General features: G+C 36.2%; 1 protein-coding gene across 2 annotated transcripts in view; it reads left to right on the top strand.

The window, feature by feature from the left end:
- The window catches only part of KITLG (KIT ligand), an 87,792-nt gene that overhangs the window by 45,257 nt on the left and 24,196 nt on the right, over positions 1-18,339 (top strand). For both annotated transcript variants that reach the window (XM_023205352.1, XM_023205300.2), the window contains exons 3-4: positions 4,434-4,496; positions 17,978-18,148. In XM_023205352.1, coding sequence (XP_023061120.1) covers positions 4,434-4,496; positions 17,978-18,148 — 234 coding nt within the window. The remainder of the gene's footprint in view (positions 1-4,433; positions 4,497-17,977; positions 18,149-18,339) is intronic.

Genomic DNA, 18,339 nt, shown 5'->3' with positions numbered 1-18,339 from the left:
ATGTGCCATGGTGGTTTGCTGCAGCCATCAACCCATCAACTACATTAGGTATTTCTCCTAGTACTATCCTTCCCCTAGTCCCTCAATACCCAACAGGCCCTGATATGTGATATTTCCCTCCCTGTGTCCATGTGTTCTCATTGTTCAACTCCCACTTATTGGTGAGAACATGTGGTGTTTGGTTTTCTGCTTTTGTGATAGTTTGCTGAGAATGATTGTTTCCAGCTTCAACCATGTCCTTGCAAAGGACATGAACTCATCCTTTTTTATGGCTACATATTATTCCATGCTGTATATGTGCCACATTTTCTTTATCCAGTCTATCACTGATGGACATTTGGGTTGGTTCCAAGTCTTTGCTATTTTGAATAGTTCTACAATAAACATACATGTACATGTGTCTTTATAATGGCATGATTTATAATCCTTTAGATATATACCCAGTAATGGGATTGCGGGGTCAAATGGAATTTCTAGTTCTAGATCCTTAAGGAATCACCACACTGTCTTCCACAATGGTTGAACTAATCTACACTCCCACCAACATGACAGCCATTCTAACCCATATGAGATGGTATCTCATTGTGGTTTTCATTTGCATTTCTCTATTGATTAGTGATGTTGAGCAATTTTTCATGTGTTTCTTGGCCCCTTGCATATCTTCTTTTGAGAAATATCTATGTCTTTTGCGTACTTTTTGTTTATGGGGTTATTTTTTGATTGTTGAATTGTTTAAGTTCCTTATAGGTTCTGGATATTAGATCTTTGTTGGATGCATAGTTTACAAATATTTTCCCCCATTCTGTAGATTGTCTGTTTACTCTATTAATAGTTTCTTTTGCTGTGTACAAGCTCTTTAGTTTAATTAGCTCCCAATTGTCATTTTTTGTTTCTGTTGGAATTGCTTTTGAGGACTTAGTCATAAATTATTCCCCAAGGCCAGTTCCAGAATGGTGTTTACTAAGTTTTCTTCCAGGATTTTTACAGTGTGGGGCTTTACATTTACATCTTTAATTCCTTTTGAGCTAATTTTTGTATGTGGTGAATAGTAGGGGTCTAGTTCCAGTCTTCTACATCTAGCTAGCCAGTTATCCCGGCATCATTTATTGAATAGGGAGTCCTTTCCCCATTATGTATGTTTGTTGACTTTGTTAAAGATCACATGGCTTGTATGTATGCAGCTTTATTTTAGATTTCAGATTAGAGATGCTCAACCTGTATAAATGCTTAGAAAGTAATATTAATACAATAATTTATTAAGTGACCACAAATATCTACAACTTGACTTTCTAAGTTCTCTTCCAAATGCAATTAGAAAGAAACCAATGAAAACCAAGAAAGTAATAATGGGGATACAGCGCTATAGGTAGGTGTGCTGTGCCCCAGCACAGAAAGCCAGGGTTTGCATCCTACCTGCACCAGTTACTCCTAATGCCTATGACCTTGGGGATACCAGTTAACCTGAGTTTCTATGACCTCATTTGTAAAATAAGCTTAATATGATCTCTCATGGGGTTGTGGTAGAGATTGTATATGAAAACTTATTTTAAATTATAAAGCATGTTTCAAAAACAGTATTAATTTTCAATCTCACCAGAAACTGAATATCAGCGAATCAGCTTAACAAAAAAATTACTTTATTATGATACACTGTCCCACTGCCAGTGGTAGAGTATAGATTCCAGTGTTTTTGTCAGGGAACTTCCTATAAGCCTTATTTGAACCAATATTTGTATATAAATTATTCATGAAATGGAATTGGTCAGCATACTTTTTACATTTTCTTTGGTTTTTAGACATATACTCAGATCCCACACTTTCTAAATACTAATCTAGTTGATTGTATTTTTGTATTTTAAAATAATATAAATTATGCTTAAGAAAGGGCTGGATTTTCAAGCAGCTTGTGTTCAGAATACCTGCCACTTCTTGCTGCACTTTACTGTGTGGAATGCCTTTAATTTACCTGGTTTATTCAAGATAAGATAGAATATTGCTGCTCAGTTGTTGCTTTCACACTTGCAACAGGTCTGCTTTGTCCTTGTCACTAGGGTTTACATAAATGACTAGACCCATTTGCTTTTCAAAGATGAGGATGAAGATTAAGAAGAGAAAAGAAATTATGGAAGCCTGGTGGAAAGTTTGAGAGGAAGAAAGTTAAGTGTAAAGAATGAGGGAGTTAACTCCAAGAATAAATGAAAAAAAAAAAACAAAAATGCCGTCGTGTCTGGCAGCTCAGATGTGTTTTCAATTAGAAGCAATGGAATGGACACGGTGGCTTATGCCTGTAATGCCAGCATTTTGGGAGGCCCAGACAGGCAGATCACTTGAGGCCAGGAGTTTGAGACCAGACTGGCCAACATGGCAAAACCCCTTTTCTGCTAAAAATACAAAAATCAGCCAGGTGTAGTGGTGCGTGCCTGTAATCCCAGAGGCTGACACATGGGAGGATTCCTTAAGCCCAGGAGGTGGAGGTTGCAGTGAGCCAAGATCGTGCTACTGCACTCCAGCCTAGGTGACAAAGTGAGACCTTGTCCCCAAAAAAGAATAAAAAAAGCAGCATTGATTCTAATATTTTATTTAGGGTGGCATGAAGAGGGTTGATGATGAAGATTCACAAGTGGAAAATACTCAGAACAAGTGCCTAGAGGGTGTAGAGTGTGAACATATGTAGTGGAGCTGAGACAAGGAAGGCTCTGCTCTCGGGGGACCTGGGTTCTAGTCTAGACTTAACAGGTGATGGCTGTGTGACTTTAGTCAAGGCACTTGACCTCTTCCAGCCTCAGTTTCTTCATCTGTTAAATAGAGATAATATGTCAGAGGGATCTGAGGATAAATTGTAATAATGTAGCCTAAGCCCATAGTGAGCACAGTACCTGGCACATAGTAAATATTTGACAAGTGTTAGACACTGTTACTATTTTATGATTATGTGAACTTAGGGAAGAGGAACCATACCAAGTGCCTCAGTTCAGAGCTGAAATGAGTGTAGGGTTGCATTACTGGAAGTAGGATGGTAGTAAGCACCATGAGATCAGTTACTGCCTTAACTCCCATCTGACTACTTATGCCCATGCCTGAATTCATTTATCAATAAATTGTTCTCAGATTCTAGAAGTTATTGACAAGATCAAGCAGAATAATACAGAAAATGTTACGGTAAACTTGTGTGAGATGACCTAGTCTAGCAAACGTGAACATGATCTTAGCTTTCTGTAAGGAAGATAAAGTTTTTAGAGACAAGATGAAGGAAAGAGTAAGTCTGCAAAGCAAGACAGACCCTTGAAGACGTAATGGTGCAAAACTACTTTTGAACATGTTATCTTAATACCCAATGGGCTCAGTCAGTTGTTGGCTAAATTATTTATCTGGGAATTTTAATGGTGATATAAGAGAAGGGTGGGGACAGCAAAGTTAGTACAATGTGTAGGAAGAAGACAACCTAGAACTCTGTAACTTACTAGGGTTATATGCCTCCAAAGTCAGTTGCCAATATAATTCTCAGTAAAGAACATGGATTGAGTATTTATAATGTGTTTGGCACATTCATCTATCTTAATTCTAAATGACCATTTGACATAGGTATCTTGATCTTTATTTTATAAATGAGAGGAACCAACGTACAGAGTTTAGACTTGTCCCAGGTTCCCTTGTCCCAAATCTACTGCTTATTCCCTTATGCCAGAATGACTGATGTAAATAAGTCAGACATTATTTAAAGCCTTCAAAAGAACCTAGGCAAATATTTGAGACTTCTCAAATGTTCAGCCCAAGACAAGAGAATTAAGTTACATCACAAACTGAGTCTTTCTAAATTATTTGTTGTAAAGCATTTGCATCTTGTAAGTAGCATTGTTCTTTTGAAGTTTCAGTGGTCATTTTTTAGGTTCAACATAAAATAGTAGTTCTCAAATTTGGGCGCACATTGGAATCACCTGGAGGACTTGTTAGGTAAGATTCTGTAGGTCTGGCATGGCCTGAGAATTTGCATTTCTGACGGGTTCCCTATTGCTGTCATGTCACTTTGCAGTCCACATTTTGAGAACCACTGACATAAAAAGCATATATTTTATGATTAATTCTGTGGAGGAACAAGTAGGAAAATAGTCCTGGAGGGGAATTCCGAGATCACAGGTGGAAGCTGAAATTCAGATCATGTTTCCAAAACTCAGTAGGTTATACCTAGCCAGCCATAACTGAATTTGGAGTCCAAAAAATTAGCATTATCACTTTTTTATTTTGAAGGGTGCCTTTCATTACAGAGGGAAATCAAGGATTAAAAATCAATATACATGTAAATATTGAAATTCATTGGTAACTTTAAAAAGCACAGCAGTTTTGTATGCTTTTCTCCAAAGCACTACAAATATGATTAATTGATGTATAAGAATTTTCTTATGGAATTCTTTTTTATTTTTTCTTTGTCTCTGTAGGTGGCAAATCTTCCGAAAGACTATATGATAACCCTCAAATATGTCCCCGGGATGGATGTTTTGGTATGTAAACTACATTTCTGAGTTTCAATTTAGTAGCTCATAGAAGAATTATGCAAAACTACTTTTGAACATATGTTATCTTAATACCCAATAGGCTCAGTCAGTTGTTGGCTAAATTTTTCATCTGGGATGAATAAAGAAGAAATGGGATAATTCATATTGAGATAGTACACTAGCTGCTATGTATGCTATGTAGGAGCTTGCTTATTGTCAGGATTTGAAGAATTTATCTTTGGAATTTGACTTGCAGGGGGTCCCCCCCCTCCCCCGCCCCACTTAAGCAACTGTTAAACTTTATCAGTGATCATTTCAGCACATATGTCCTAAACCTGTATAGGTGTTCTTCACTATCCTTAGGGGATTGGTTCCAGGACACCTTCCAACCCTCCATCCTCCCCACTCACTCTGCCGTCAGGATACCAAAATCCTAGGTTGCTCAGGTCCTTTCTATGAAATGGCATAGTATTTGCATATAACCTATGCACATTCTTCTGTATACTTTATTTTCAAATTTTTATTTTTCCCCATGGAAGGCACACTGGAACTCCCATGTGCTTTAAATGAGTTCTAAATTAATTCTAATACCTAATATAATGCATATATTGCATAAATAATTGTTATACTCTGCTTTTAAAATTTGTTTTATGTTTTCTTATTGTTTGAATATTTTCCATCTTCAGTTGGTTGAATCCATGGATACAGAGGGCCATCTGTACTTCCAAAGTAAATATAATTATCTTCTATAGGCCTAGCCACAGATTTTCTCATTTTCCTTAAGCATCCCCCCAAAAAGGACTTGAGTGTAAGTTTATGTAAATTCTTTTTCATAGCTGACCTATCTCACTTGTTTAATTTGAAAACGTGAAATATTTTATCTCTGAATTTACTAGCAGTGCAATAGATTCTTAGAACCTTACAACAAGTGTATGTGTTTACTGTTATAAATACTACTCTATTGCTGAAACCAGGATATTTTAATGACTTTTCTTGTTACACAGTATCAGAATTCATACATTGAGAAATATTTCAAGCATAGAGAATAATGTAATATCTGTATACCCATCACAGAGCTTATCAAACCTTACCATTGTGCAATATTTGCTTCAAATATATTTTTTAATAATGAAACATTTCAAATGTAACTAATGCCCTATGTATGCTCCTTCTCTATCTTCATTAATCCCCACTTTGTCTCTCAGTGGTAACACTTATTCTGAGCTGGACTTTTTCATTCCAGTGTGTGCTTTCAGGGCTTGTAATGTGGACAGCATTCCCTGATGTTATGTAGAGCAGGAGAAGCATTCTCTTATATGTTTACTGCAGTGTATGCACCCATACATAAGACATGGAACTTTTTGAATACTTAATAATTTTATGTTAATCTTCTATACTTTGAAGTTTGCTTATATCTTTCAACATGCTTTGACAAGTCGTTTTATGTTGACTCATTTCAACTACTGTACTGTGTTTGTTGAGTAAATTTAAAACCATTTGAGTTACTCTCTTCTCTATAGCTCTCATCTTTCCATAATCTACCAAAATTTATTATATGCATCTACTTTGTGCAACTTGTTTTAAGTTTTAACCAATTTTTGTGGATTTTTGTGGATCAGTCCATCAAAGTTGTTACCAATTTAAGCATATCATTATGTGCCTGTGATTAAAATGCATTTCAAAGACTACAAGGCTGTCATTTCAAGAGAATGTCAAAGCTACATTTCTTTTTATTCGTAAGCATTTTAGCATGAACTACCTAAAGTTTTTTTAGAACTCCTTAGAACATGTATCTTCATGTTGAACCATTTATCCTCAAGCCTAGGTCAATGTCTATCCTGTTGAGTTAGGGGGAGTTCTCTGGAAATAGAAATGGAAAAATATTAGCAGCCTGGAAGTTAATTAATTTTATTATTTGATTACTTAGTTGGCAATATTTAGTTAGGAAAAACTAACCAGGAGCCAGCACTTTACCAGACACTTTAAGAAACAAACACACATCAATTAGGCAATGATCTTATGTTCAAAAAGTTTAGTAATTGGTAAGGCAGGAAGGGGGTATTATGTGGCATTTTTATAAATCTTTTCCATTTGCAAAATGATTTCACATATTAATTTTCTTGGCTGATTAGAAAAACTCTGAGGAAGATATGATTCCTATTTTACAAATGATATATTGAGCTTTACCGCTCAAAAGTATTTTGCCCAAGGTTATACAATTAGAAAGTGACAAGAGTCTTAAAAAGAAATCCCTAGGTTAACCCTGGGTTACAGAAAGTGAGAATCTAAATAATTACAATACTTAGGGAAAGTGTTTGAAGGGAAGCCTCTGGTAATAAAGACCCACCCCAGATCCTTCCTGACTGCAGCAGCATTTAGGATTGTGATTGCCAAGCACTCAAAGATAACCTGCTGCTCTTTGAAAAACAAATGTTAAACTGAAAACAACTAAATAGAATATTTTGTGCTGGTATAATCATAGAATGTGCTAAATCATAGATTTCAATGTTGGCTAGTGATAGCAAGAGCCAAACTTGTGAAAATAAAGCTGATTCACTGCCACATATTTTGTGCTTGTTTCTGTAATTGAGAAAAGTCTGCTATTATTTGATTCTGGCATGCCGTCCTGGCACAACTGGAGAAACACTGTTCTTCTTGGCCACCACTGTGGGCAAGAAAAACAAGGCCATGCTTAGCGCATTGGGCAGAACCACGGGTCTCACCCTTTGTTTTACCTTCATTTTGAAATGTTCATTTCTGCCAAGACCAGAGGAGTTTCCCAGTGGGGAGGCCTCTGATTATTTGCAAGTGGTCAGAGTCCCAGCTGCCTTATCTTTTGTCTTTAAACAATAGAGGGTGGAGTGGGAATGGGTGCCAAAAAGATTCTCTTGGGCCAAAGCAATAAAATTCTGCCAGTGGGCACTGGGCAGAAGAAAGCTCTAGAATAGAATATACTTTTATTTTTTATTTTTATTTTGCTTTTGTTTAAAAAAAAAATCAGCTAAATTCTCCTGGAAAAGGGAGTTCACTTTTCCAAGGTCCTTCTTAGAAAATTACCTAGCAGATTCTCTCTCACAAATAGCAGGGTGTGATCAGCCACTTAGTGTTTAAATCTAACGGTAATCACCAATGCTATTTTAAACTCTTTGAAACTGTTATATTGCTGGACTGTTAAAATTTCCTTTAATTTCCTAACCTTCAAGAATACATAGATATTTCTGGTCTTTTACATTTACTAGTAATGTTATCATAAAAACATTACTTTCTCAGTCTATTACTTACAAACTTCAGAATTGTATATATTTATGTGGTGCACATGATATTTTGATACAAGCATAGAGTGTGTAATGATCAAATCAGAGTAACTGGAATATTCGTCAGCTCAACTTTATAATTTCGTTGTGTTAGGAACATTCCAATTCCACTCTTTTAGTTATTTTGAAACAGACATTTTTATTAACTGTGTCACCTATTTTGCTACCGAATGCTATGTCTTATTCCTTCTTCAATTTTTACTTAAAGTGTATATTCATCAGTTTTCTTTTAGTTTTTTATTTGCAAATAATTTTAAATTTACAAAACAGTTGCAAGAATATTTAAAGAACACCCCTGTGTCCTTTAATCCAGATTTACCAATTTCACCTATTTTTAACATTCTGCCTCATTTGCTTTATCAGTTGCTTTCTTTCTATGTATACATGTGTGTTTTATTATGTTTCTGAACTTCTTGAATAAGTTGTATACTGACATGTACATGGCCATTTACTCTTAAATACTTCAGTGTATATTTCCTATGTAAGGGGTGTTTTCTTACCTAAACACAGTATATTTGCAACTTCAATAAATTTTACGATAATTATAGTACTTAAATCTAGGTCTGTATTTCAATTTAGCCTCTTTTTTTTTTTTCATTTCTTTTCCTTCAGTATAAGATCATATTTAGGATCGTAATTTTCATTTTGATACTATGTAAATAATGACTTCCAAAGATGCCTTGTTTTGGGAATATATTACCTGACGTGGTAAAACGGACTTTGCAGATATAATTAAATTAAGGATTTATAACTGAAAAGGTTATTTTGGATTATCTGGGTGGTCCCACTCTGATTTACATGAGTACTTATAAAAGGGAGGCAAGAGTTTCAGAGCCAGAGAGGGAGATTTGAAAATATTACACTGCTGGCTTCAAAGATGGAAGAGGGGTTCACAAGTCAAGGAATGCATGTGGCCTCTGGGAGCTGGAAAAGGCAAAGAAAATGATTTTTCCTTTAGAGCATCCAAAAGAAACACAGCCCTAATGAACACCTTGATATTAGCCTATTCAGACCTATTTTAAACTTCTGACCTCCAGAACTGTAAAATAACAAATTTGTGCTGCTTTAAGCCACCAAGTTTGTAGTACTTTGTTATAGCAGCAATGAGAAGCTACTACATCCTGTCTCTCTAGTCTCCTTAAAGAGTTCCTCAGGCTTTCTTTGTCTTTATGGCACTGATATTTTTGAATGAGACAATCCTCCCCTTTAAGAAAAGTGTTTCTCTTTGCAACTTTGATTGATGTTTCTTAATGCTTCTGTGGCGTTTATGCAATTCAAGTGACAACACTACATAAGTGATGATTTGTTCTCAGGTTACCACATCCAGAGGCACACAAAGTCCATCTTCTCCTCGTGGTGCTGTTTGTTTTGATCATCTGGTTAAGGTGTTCAACTATTTATGTATATTTACTCATTCACAATTTTGGAGAGACACTTTAAGGCCATGTAAGCAATCCTTCTCCTTATCAAAGTTTCTCCCACAGATTTAGCATCTATTGATTATACTTATCTGAACCAATCTTTGCTATCATTGTCAGTTTTTCATTCAGAGTTTTTAAAGGCACAGCTAAATGTGGAAGAGATTGGCAGTATGTGATGCTACTCTAACAGTAAGCCTTCCAGCCTTCTTCCCTCTTCAGTACCCTTCCTCAGGTATGCACAATTTCACTTCTTGGCTATTCTCATCTTCTTTTACCTGGCCTTGTTACTTACCTCTGGGCTCTTTCCATTTTCTTTGATACCTCAGGATTTATTATTTGATGTTTTGGTTCTTCCTGAATAGACAGAGTGATTTAAAAAGAAATATATCCAATCATTTCGTTCCTCCTTCTTTATACTCATTGAGTGTCTTTTTGTTGCTCTTAGGAAACAGGAAAAGGAGCTACTTCAACAAGGCCTCCAAGATTATAGTGATCTAGCTGGGCAAGGTGACTCACGCCTATAATCCCAGAATTTTGGGAGGCCAAGACAGGCGGATCATGAGGTCAGGAGATTGAGACCATCCTGTCCATATTAGCCGGGAGTGATGGTGGGCACCTGTAGTCCCAGCTACTCAGAAGGCTGAGGCGGGAGAACGGCATGAACCTGGGAGGCAGAGCTTGCAGTGAGCTGAGATCGGGCCACTGCACTCCTGCTTGGGTGACAGAGCAAGACTCCATCTGAAAGAAAAAAAAAGACTATACTGATCTGGCACCTTACCTTTCCATATCCTTTTTCTTCCTTTATCATATCTTCTTGCCTGGCTTTCTCTGTACCTGGAATCCTGATTGGTTCTTTTGTCTAGGTAACACCTGATTCTTTTAGATTTCAGTTTTGATTTTTGATGAAACCAAATTGTTCTATTGGAAACTATTCATAACACTCCTCAGAGTAGCAGTTTTGGATGTATTTGTGGGATGATTTAATGGATAATCTTCCACCAACCTGTAAACTTAACGAAGGTAGGAACTATATTCTTTTTGCTCTGCATTAGATTTTCAGTGGTTCATGGATGCTCATAGGCATTTAATGAATATTTGCTGAAAGAAAGTGAAGAAAGGAAAGAAGAAGAAAAGTTCCCTAGTATATAATCATTTATAATTTTCTTGAGGCACAGATTTGAACTGAGTATAGTTCACAAGGTTATGATGATGTGGTGAGTGCCTATAACTCATCACACAGTTTCTGTACTGCAACATTATCTTCTTTTAGATGAGTGTGCATTTTTTGAAAGATTTTAGGTGTAAGAATTGTATTATGCAGTTTTGGGGAATCACAGCTTCTTAAGCCTTCTGTTCTACTGCTTTAATTGGTCATTTTTGTATTCAAGAACCTGCTTATTGTTTCCGTTTACTAAAGGCTGAGAGCCAAATTCCTGAACCTGATGTTCATGACTCTTCGTAATCCTGCCCTACCCTAACCAGCTCATCTGAATACCCATTATTCCCCAACACAAACTTCCAACCTCAGCCACATGCATTATGGCCTCCTAAAATCAGTGCTTGTTCTCAGGATGCCCTTTCTTCTCCCATCCACTTACCCAAATTCTACCCACAGAATCATGCAGAATCTTGGGGCTTAAACCATCTTAGTGGTCATCTCCTCCAAGGTCAGTGTAAGATTTCTCTTTCACACAAGGTCATTTTCTGCTCTTTCAGACCACACTTTCTCTCCCCTGTATCATTTGATCAGGTGAAATTGGCATCACATCTACTCTGTGCTGTTTTGCTTGATGCTGGGGCTTGGTGGTCAACAACACTGACATTGCACCTGCTACGTGGTCCCTGTCTTATAGTTTATTATCTTGTGACTTCTATGGAATTTGTCCAGAAGCTATTCATCTTGGGTACATGATCATATATTGCTTACATAGAACTTAATATTTTAAGTGTTATATAATTGTCTCAAAGTATTGTTGTGAGAAATAATTAAAATACAAAAAATATGAGTTGTGGTGTGCATATAATAATTGTCAGATATCATCATTATTATTTTGTTGTTGTGTTCTCTTTTTACTATATTTTGACTATCTACGGAGCAAGGTTGAAATCTTTTACTCCTGTGTATCTCCTCACCATTCTTTAGACAATCCAATGCATATAGTCGCTCCTCAAAAAATAGTTATGAATAAACATTTAACTCTTGGCAAAAATGCTAGTTTTCCAAATCTTGAAGGAGCCCATCTTATTAGTTTAGACTCCTGTGGTTTTCACTAATAGTAAAAGTCCCATTATAAGGACAGTAAAGAATAGCATGTCACCTAAGGGCATGGATGCAACAGGCCTCATGAAAAGACTGGAACCAGGATTGGGAACTATGAGTTTTTCCTTCTCCATCTCTGAACCTCTGTGTCTCTGCCTCATTCTTTTTGGGCAGATTTTTTTCTCCTTTGTTCCAATCACTTGGTAGAATGTAACTGCCCAAGAGCTGCCAGATTTACATATTCCAATTTCAGCCCTACTCAGAGACTAATTATCAGTTTCTAATGATCAATACCAATTTTAGGGAGGAATTTTCTGATTGGTCCATTCAAGACAGGTGTCTACCATCATCCCATCAACTGTGGCTACAGGGAAAGTTCACTGTTTGTAAGCATGGATTCTGAGGCTCCACTCCTATGATGTGGCATTCTCCCTATGAAAATAGACATCAGCCAAATAGACACTTGTACTCAACTATTTATCTACCTCGATCTTGTATGTAATAAGAATTTATTTAAAAGGAATAAGCATAAAATGTTAATTGAATGAATAAAATATGACATTAAATGCTATTTTAAGTAGCTCTTTTGTATATTCTACTACAGTACAGGGGGCCCTCTTCCTAATAAGTGATTATATTAAGATACTGTTCAGATTATCTAGGCCATTATTGTCTGATAGAAATACAATGGAAGCCACATTCATAATCTTAATTGTCTGGTAGCCACACTAAAAAAGTAAATAAATAAAAATGAGCAGCTGAAATTAAGTATAATGAAATGTATTTAGCCCCATGTATCTGAAATATTGTCATTTTACTTTAACATCAATATAAAAATTATTAATGGAATGTTTTATATTTTTCATATTGTTCAAAATCCACAGTGTGTTTTGCACTGGCAACATATTATAGTTCATATAATACATTTTCATTAGAAATAGTTATTCCATATTTAGATTTTTTTAAATAAAATTTACCATTGAAAAGATAGTTACATTTGTTTTTTCCAAACATACTTAAAAGTTTTCCAGCCTCTAAATAGGGTGATATTATTGACTTTTCAATTTAAAGAAATTATAGTTAAGTAAAATGAAAATTTTAGTTCTGCAGTCACATTCGATGCATTTTGAGTGAGAGGAGCTGTAGATGGATAGTGGGATTCCCATATTGGCCAGCACCAATTAGACAGGCCCCTTTGTTTTGCAGATGGAGAAACTGAAGTCCTGAATAGGTTAAATGACTTTCCTGAAATCACAAAGTGAATTGACAGAGTTGGGACTAAAAACTGGGCCTCTGGTTCATCGTTGCTGCCCTCAATCCCCAAATCCCTGTGCTATTCCTTCACTTTTCTATTTTAGGTCTGGCCTAGGGGCCATTTATAGGTCTGCCCTGGGAAATAACAGGTATTTAGAGTGCTTTGGTTGATTTCCATCTTAATCAGATTGAGGTTTCTACATCACTTTAATTCAAACAGGATGCCTAAAGTGAACACTGAAGACCCAAATTAATTGTTTAGGGAGAGGACTAAAATAAATCATTACAAAACCCAGCTTATCCAAAGAGAAGTTAAGATTTCAGAGACTACACTGGCAACATGAACATGCAATATTTTGCAAAGTGCTTTTATAGGAAAGTTTTAAATTTGCCTGCCCATGGAATGTTTGAGAGTAGAATGTCAGCTTTCTAGCCACAAGGATAAAAACCCAAAGAACAGTAAATAAAGTCTACAAATGGCAATTGTCAGGATTCCTCAGAGAAATTTACCTTCATTGGTATGACTCTGGATGAATTGAAATGAAACAGAAAGAACCATTTCTATTCCCAAGAGATTTCTTAATTGAGCCTAAGAATCATTGTGTCTGGTCCAGACGTGAGACCACATGAGTTATATGAATTCAGCAGAAAAAAACACGTCAGCTGTATGTGCTTTCACTATTCTCATGGCTACTAGAACAAAATGAGTGATCTAGAGTCCTGGTTTCTCATGTTTCTGTGTAAATTTGTTATGTAACCCGGAACGAGACACTTCACTACTCTAGGCCTTGATTTTCCCACTTATGCAGTTGGTGAGACTGGTCCTCAGTATTCCTTCTAGGTCTGAAATTCTGGTGATTCTGATGACACGGCTCTAAATTTTGAATACTCATCCCAGAAGTAGATGCTGAAAGCACAAACAGAAAGGCATGCTTTGTGCCCTAGGCATGCTTATGTCTAATTCCAGCAAGACTGAAGTTTGACACAAATTAAAGAAAGTAAAACAAAAACAAACGGGGCAGTAATGCCGGTAATTAGATCAATCAGATTAGAAGGTTGGGTGAATACTCCTTGTAAATATTCTTAGAAACCTCATAGTTTATGAGCTAGGCTTTTCTCTCCGAGAATCGCTAATTGGTATTTCACCAACTCCTGTGAAAAGAGCGCTCTCTCTGGGTAGATACCAGCTTTAGGCCCTATAAGAAAGCACATAGATATCTCTCTATGAATAGCTACCAAATGGAAAGTAGTGTAAAGTGCATCAATGAAGAAGTGTTATAGTATGTTTTGTCTACTTTCAGCTTTTTATTCCATAAATCTTACTGTGACTGTTCTTAAAGACTGTCTTTGGGCCGGGCGCGGTGGCTCACGCCTGTAATCCCAACACTTTGGGAGGCCGAGGTGAGTGGATCACCTGGGGTCAGGACTTCAAGATCAGCCTAGCCAACATGGTGAAATCCCATCTCTACTAAAAATACCAAAAGTTAGCTGGGTGTGATGGCGGGTACCTGTAATCCCAACTACTCAGGAGGCTGAGGCAGGAGAATCGCTTGAACCCAGGAGGCGGAGGTTGCAGTGAGCTGAAATCACGCCATTGCACTCCAGTCTGGGCGACAAGAGCAAGACTATGTCTCAGAAAAAAAAAACAAAAAAACAAAAAACAAAAAAAACGACTGTCTGTGCATCTAATACCAATGCGGAATAATGTGTCAAATTATTTCACCTAATAATCCAGCACAGCTTCCTGAATGAGGCAGGAATTGGAGAGGAGCAAGCATGCCAGAATTAGCAAGTCCCCAGGATGATTTTAAAACACATGGTTTATTTCAGCCAGTTTCTCAAATTTACTGGTTCTGGAACTACAGAGATTTTGTGTCACATATTTTGTGGAATTAGTATATTACCTTTTAAAAATTTATGCTTAGTTTTAGAATGTGCATGCATTTCTGTTGTTGGTCTTTGGAAACAGTCATATTTCTTGTTATGTTTAGAATACTTTTAATTTTATTCATTTTAAATGATACATTTTATTTAATCATTTAGTGAGATCATTGATTTGGTGTTCATGGTGCTTTAAAATTTCTAAGGAAGTTCACAGTGTTTAACTGAATTGTCAGTGGTAGTGACATGCTAGCAGCTCAAGCATATTGATTCAATATCATTGAGTCAGTTTGGATTCTAGAATCATACATGTTATAAGTACACAGGGATAGAAAGCACATGTTTTTAGTAGTCCTAGCTAGAGCTGCTATAATAAACCAAGAAAACATAAGACAGAAGCTATCAAGAAAGGAGGTAAGAAATTGAGAGCGTGGAGTCAAGAAAAAAGTTTTTACACTCAAAGCAGAATCTATATATTTCTTCATTTGGAAACTACACGTACAGATGAATAAAGCATCAAATTACTGTGCATGCACTTCAAGAATTTAAAAGCTATTATTTGTGTCACCTTTGACATCTGTATGACCGCCAATTTTCTTAATCCTTTATATTTTCCAGTGAAAGAGAGAACATTATATCCTACTTTCTTCTAATGAATATCATTGAGTAAATACTCATATAAAAATATTTAAGTTTAAAATGTCTCTGAAAAATAAGAAACAGTGATAATGTTGTTTATTAAGGCAAAGGAGAAAGTACATTTGTAAATTTGACAACCTTTAAGCATTTCTTTCATAATCATAATCTTGGAGGAATTGAAAAACAGAAAGTCCTGCTATCACCTCACAAATGAAATACTTAGTTCAGTGTGTTTTATTCTCCTTGTAAATCATTGATAATATTTAATTAAAAATTACAAAACTGCTAGACATTCTAGTCAAAACTAGTTTCCTCTCTTACAAGCAGGCAGATCAAAACTGACATTTAATATTATTTGTTTACCTTCATTTTATCTTTGATAAACTCAAGAATCTTAAAAAGCCAATATATACCTGGTTAAACAAATTACTGAAAAATAGAACTTTGAATTTATGATTCAGCCTTTTCCAAAGAAATAATAGCACAAGCAAAAATAAAAAACGAATGAAATGTTATTGCCAGGGTTTTAGAAATACACGATTTTTCAGTTGCGTAGGCACGTAGTTTTTATCAACTATCAACAAATTGTTCATGACTTTAGAAGGGCAAACATTAAAGTAGGATTAGATTGTGGAATTTCCATGGTTTAACTCTAAGAAAGCACAAGATTGGGGTTGGAAATTTTACTGGAAAGAGTTGATTGTTTACACTGTTGATTTAGGTATGTGAAAATGGGAGGAGGTAGGGTAATAGCTAAATAGGAACTTAGAATATAAAATGTAAACATAGAGTTCAGTTGAAAACAGTGATCAACAGAAGTGGCAGTAAGTACCCTAGAATTCCCCAGCTTAAAAATAAGAAACAAATCAGCAAAATCTTCTCTACTTTAACCACACACACACAAAAAAGGCAAAATGAACAAAGTACCCATTCATATAAGACAACTACCACAGAAACTAAAGGAATGTCTTAATTCAAAACAAGGGAATTTCACTTTGGTTCTTACTTGCCAGAGATCCTAGGCAAGCATATTCATAAAGGGAGGAAATAGAGTCCTAAGAGATTAATACCTGGAATTTCATTGTTAGAAAAATTTGCACAAGTTCAACGGAATGAATTGGTGAAAGCTACTCTCACATAAATACTATTCAAATAGCATTTACAGTGTATGCTGTGCTCTGTATCCTAGGAAATCTGTTCATTGTTGATAGCGCTGTCTGTCTATAAGGAATTATCACTCTCTAAAAGGAGAGAAACTTGCAGAGCAATTCAGCATCCAAGGAAAGACTGACAGCTTTGAAAGAGACCTGATAATGATGCAAGTAGGAACTTGCATGTGCTTGAAATAAGCATTGATTTAACAAAACAAAGACTCTATTCTGTACATACTTTGGAAGCACATATTCTTTGAGAACTTAGTTATGATGAGTTGCAATGGCCACTCGAACTAAATTCCCATGTTGAGATTTGTTTACCCTTCTTATCTGAAGCCAGAGCCAACAATCCTAAAAGTTTTGAATGGCATTTAATGGTTCCAGGAATTGGGGCTTACCTATCTGCAGATAAACCTGTTTCCTTTTTGGCTGTATTATGTTAAGTAAAACTGTTCTGTTAAATGAATATAAAGTGGTCCCTTCTATACTTTAGAATAAATAAATGACTTGAGCCAGATGCAGTGACTCACGCCTATAATCCCGGCACTTTGGAATGCTGAAGAGGGAGGATTGCTTGAGGCCAAGAGTTCAAGAGCAGCCTGGGCGACAAAGCAAGACCCCCATTTATATAGAAAAATTTAAAAATTAGCCAGATTTGGTAGCATGCGCCTTGTAGTGCCAGCTACTTGGGAGGCTGAAGTGGAAAGATCACTTGGGCCCAGAAATTCAGTGTTGCAGTGAAACATGAACCATGATTGCACCCCTGCACTATAGCCCAGGACTCAGAGAGAGAGCCTGTCTCTGTAAAAAATTAAAGTATAAATAAATAAATAAAAGACTTGACTTTTCCCACAGAGATATTCTGCTGGTAAATAGAGAAATAAAGCTTAGTAGTTTGATTTATTTTACATGACATCAATTACTCTGAGTACAATATTTTTGTTACAAGTTCTATTAAATTATTTATGCTTTTAATGAGCCAATTCAATGTTAGCTATTCCTAATAATAATCTTATTTTTGTCACTGCAGCATTTCAGCAGAGTTCAAAATACATCAGAGTTTCCACTTAAAAGATATTTATAAAAGAAAGGATAACACGTTAAAATCATATAAAGTATGTAACTTACAACCTCCTCCCCCTGTTACAGGAGTCCCTCCTCCTATTACAATAGTCCCTCCTCCTCCTGTCACACTAATCCCTTCTCTTCCTGTTACAATAGACCCTCTCCTCCTTCTATAATACTTTAAGTAATGTATATTAATTTTAAAAATCTGGCCAGGCACAGTGGTTCATGCCTGTAATCCCAGCACGTTGGGAGGCTGAGATGGGCGGATCATTTGAGGGCAGGAGTTTGAGACAGCCTGGCCTACATGTTGAAAGCTCGTCTCTACTAAAAATAAAAAAGTAGCGAGGCGTGGTGGTGGACACCTGTCATCCGAGCTACTCGAGAGGCTGAGGAAGGAGAATCACTTGAGTGACTAAAATGATAGCTTTGAAGAGTACTCCGAGTTTTATGGCACTTATTAAAATAGCTGTTTTGTTTCCTTTTTCATATCTTGCAGCCAAGTCATTGTTGGATAAGCGAGATGGTAGTACAATTGTCAGACAGTTTGACTGATCTTCTGGACAAGTTTTCAAATATTTCTGAAGGCTTGAGTAATTATTCCATCATAGACAAACTTGTGAATATAGTGGATGACCTTGTGGAGTGCGTGAAAGAAAACTCATCTAAGGTAACTTTGTGTTCATTGGGATTATTTTTCATTACTCTTCTCTAAAAACCCATGCTTCTTGGTGCTGTTGGGGAAAATGAGGCACTTTTATGATATTTTGATTGTATAAACTTCAAATTTAAAAATCTTGTTCAGATGAGCAAAGAAAACAAGTATTTGCAGTTATAGTGCAATACTGAAGTGTGCATTCA

The sequence above is a fragment of the Piliocolobus tephrosceles genome, chromosome 10 (assembly GCF_002776525.5).
Source record: "Piliocolobus tephrosceles isolate RC106 chromosome 10, ASM277652v3, whole genome shotgun sequence".
Classification (NCBI taxonomy): Eukaryota; Metazoa; Chordata; class Mammalia; order Primates; family Cercopithecidae; genus Piliocolobus; species Piliocolobus tephrosceles.
This window is presented reverse-complemented; position numbering and strand designations above follow the sequence as displayed.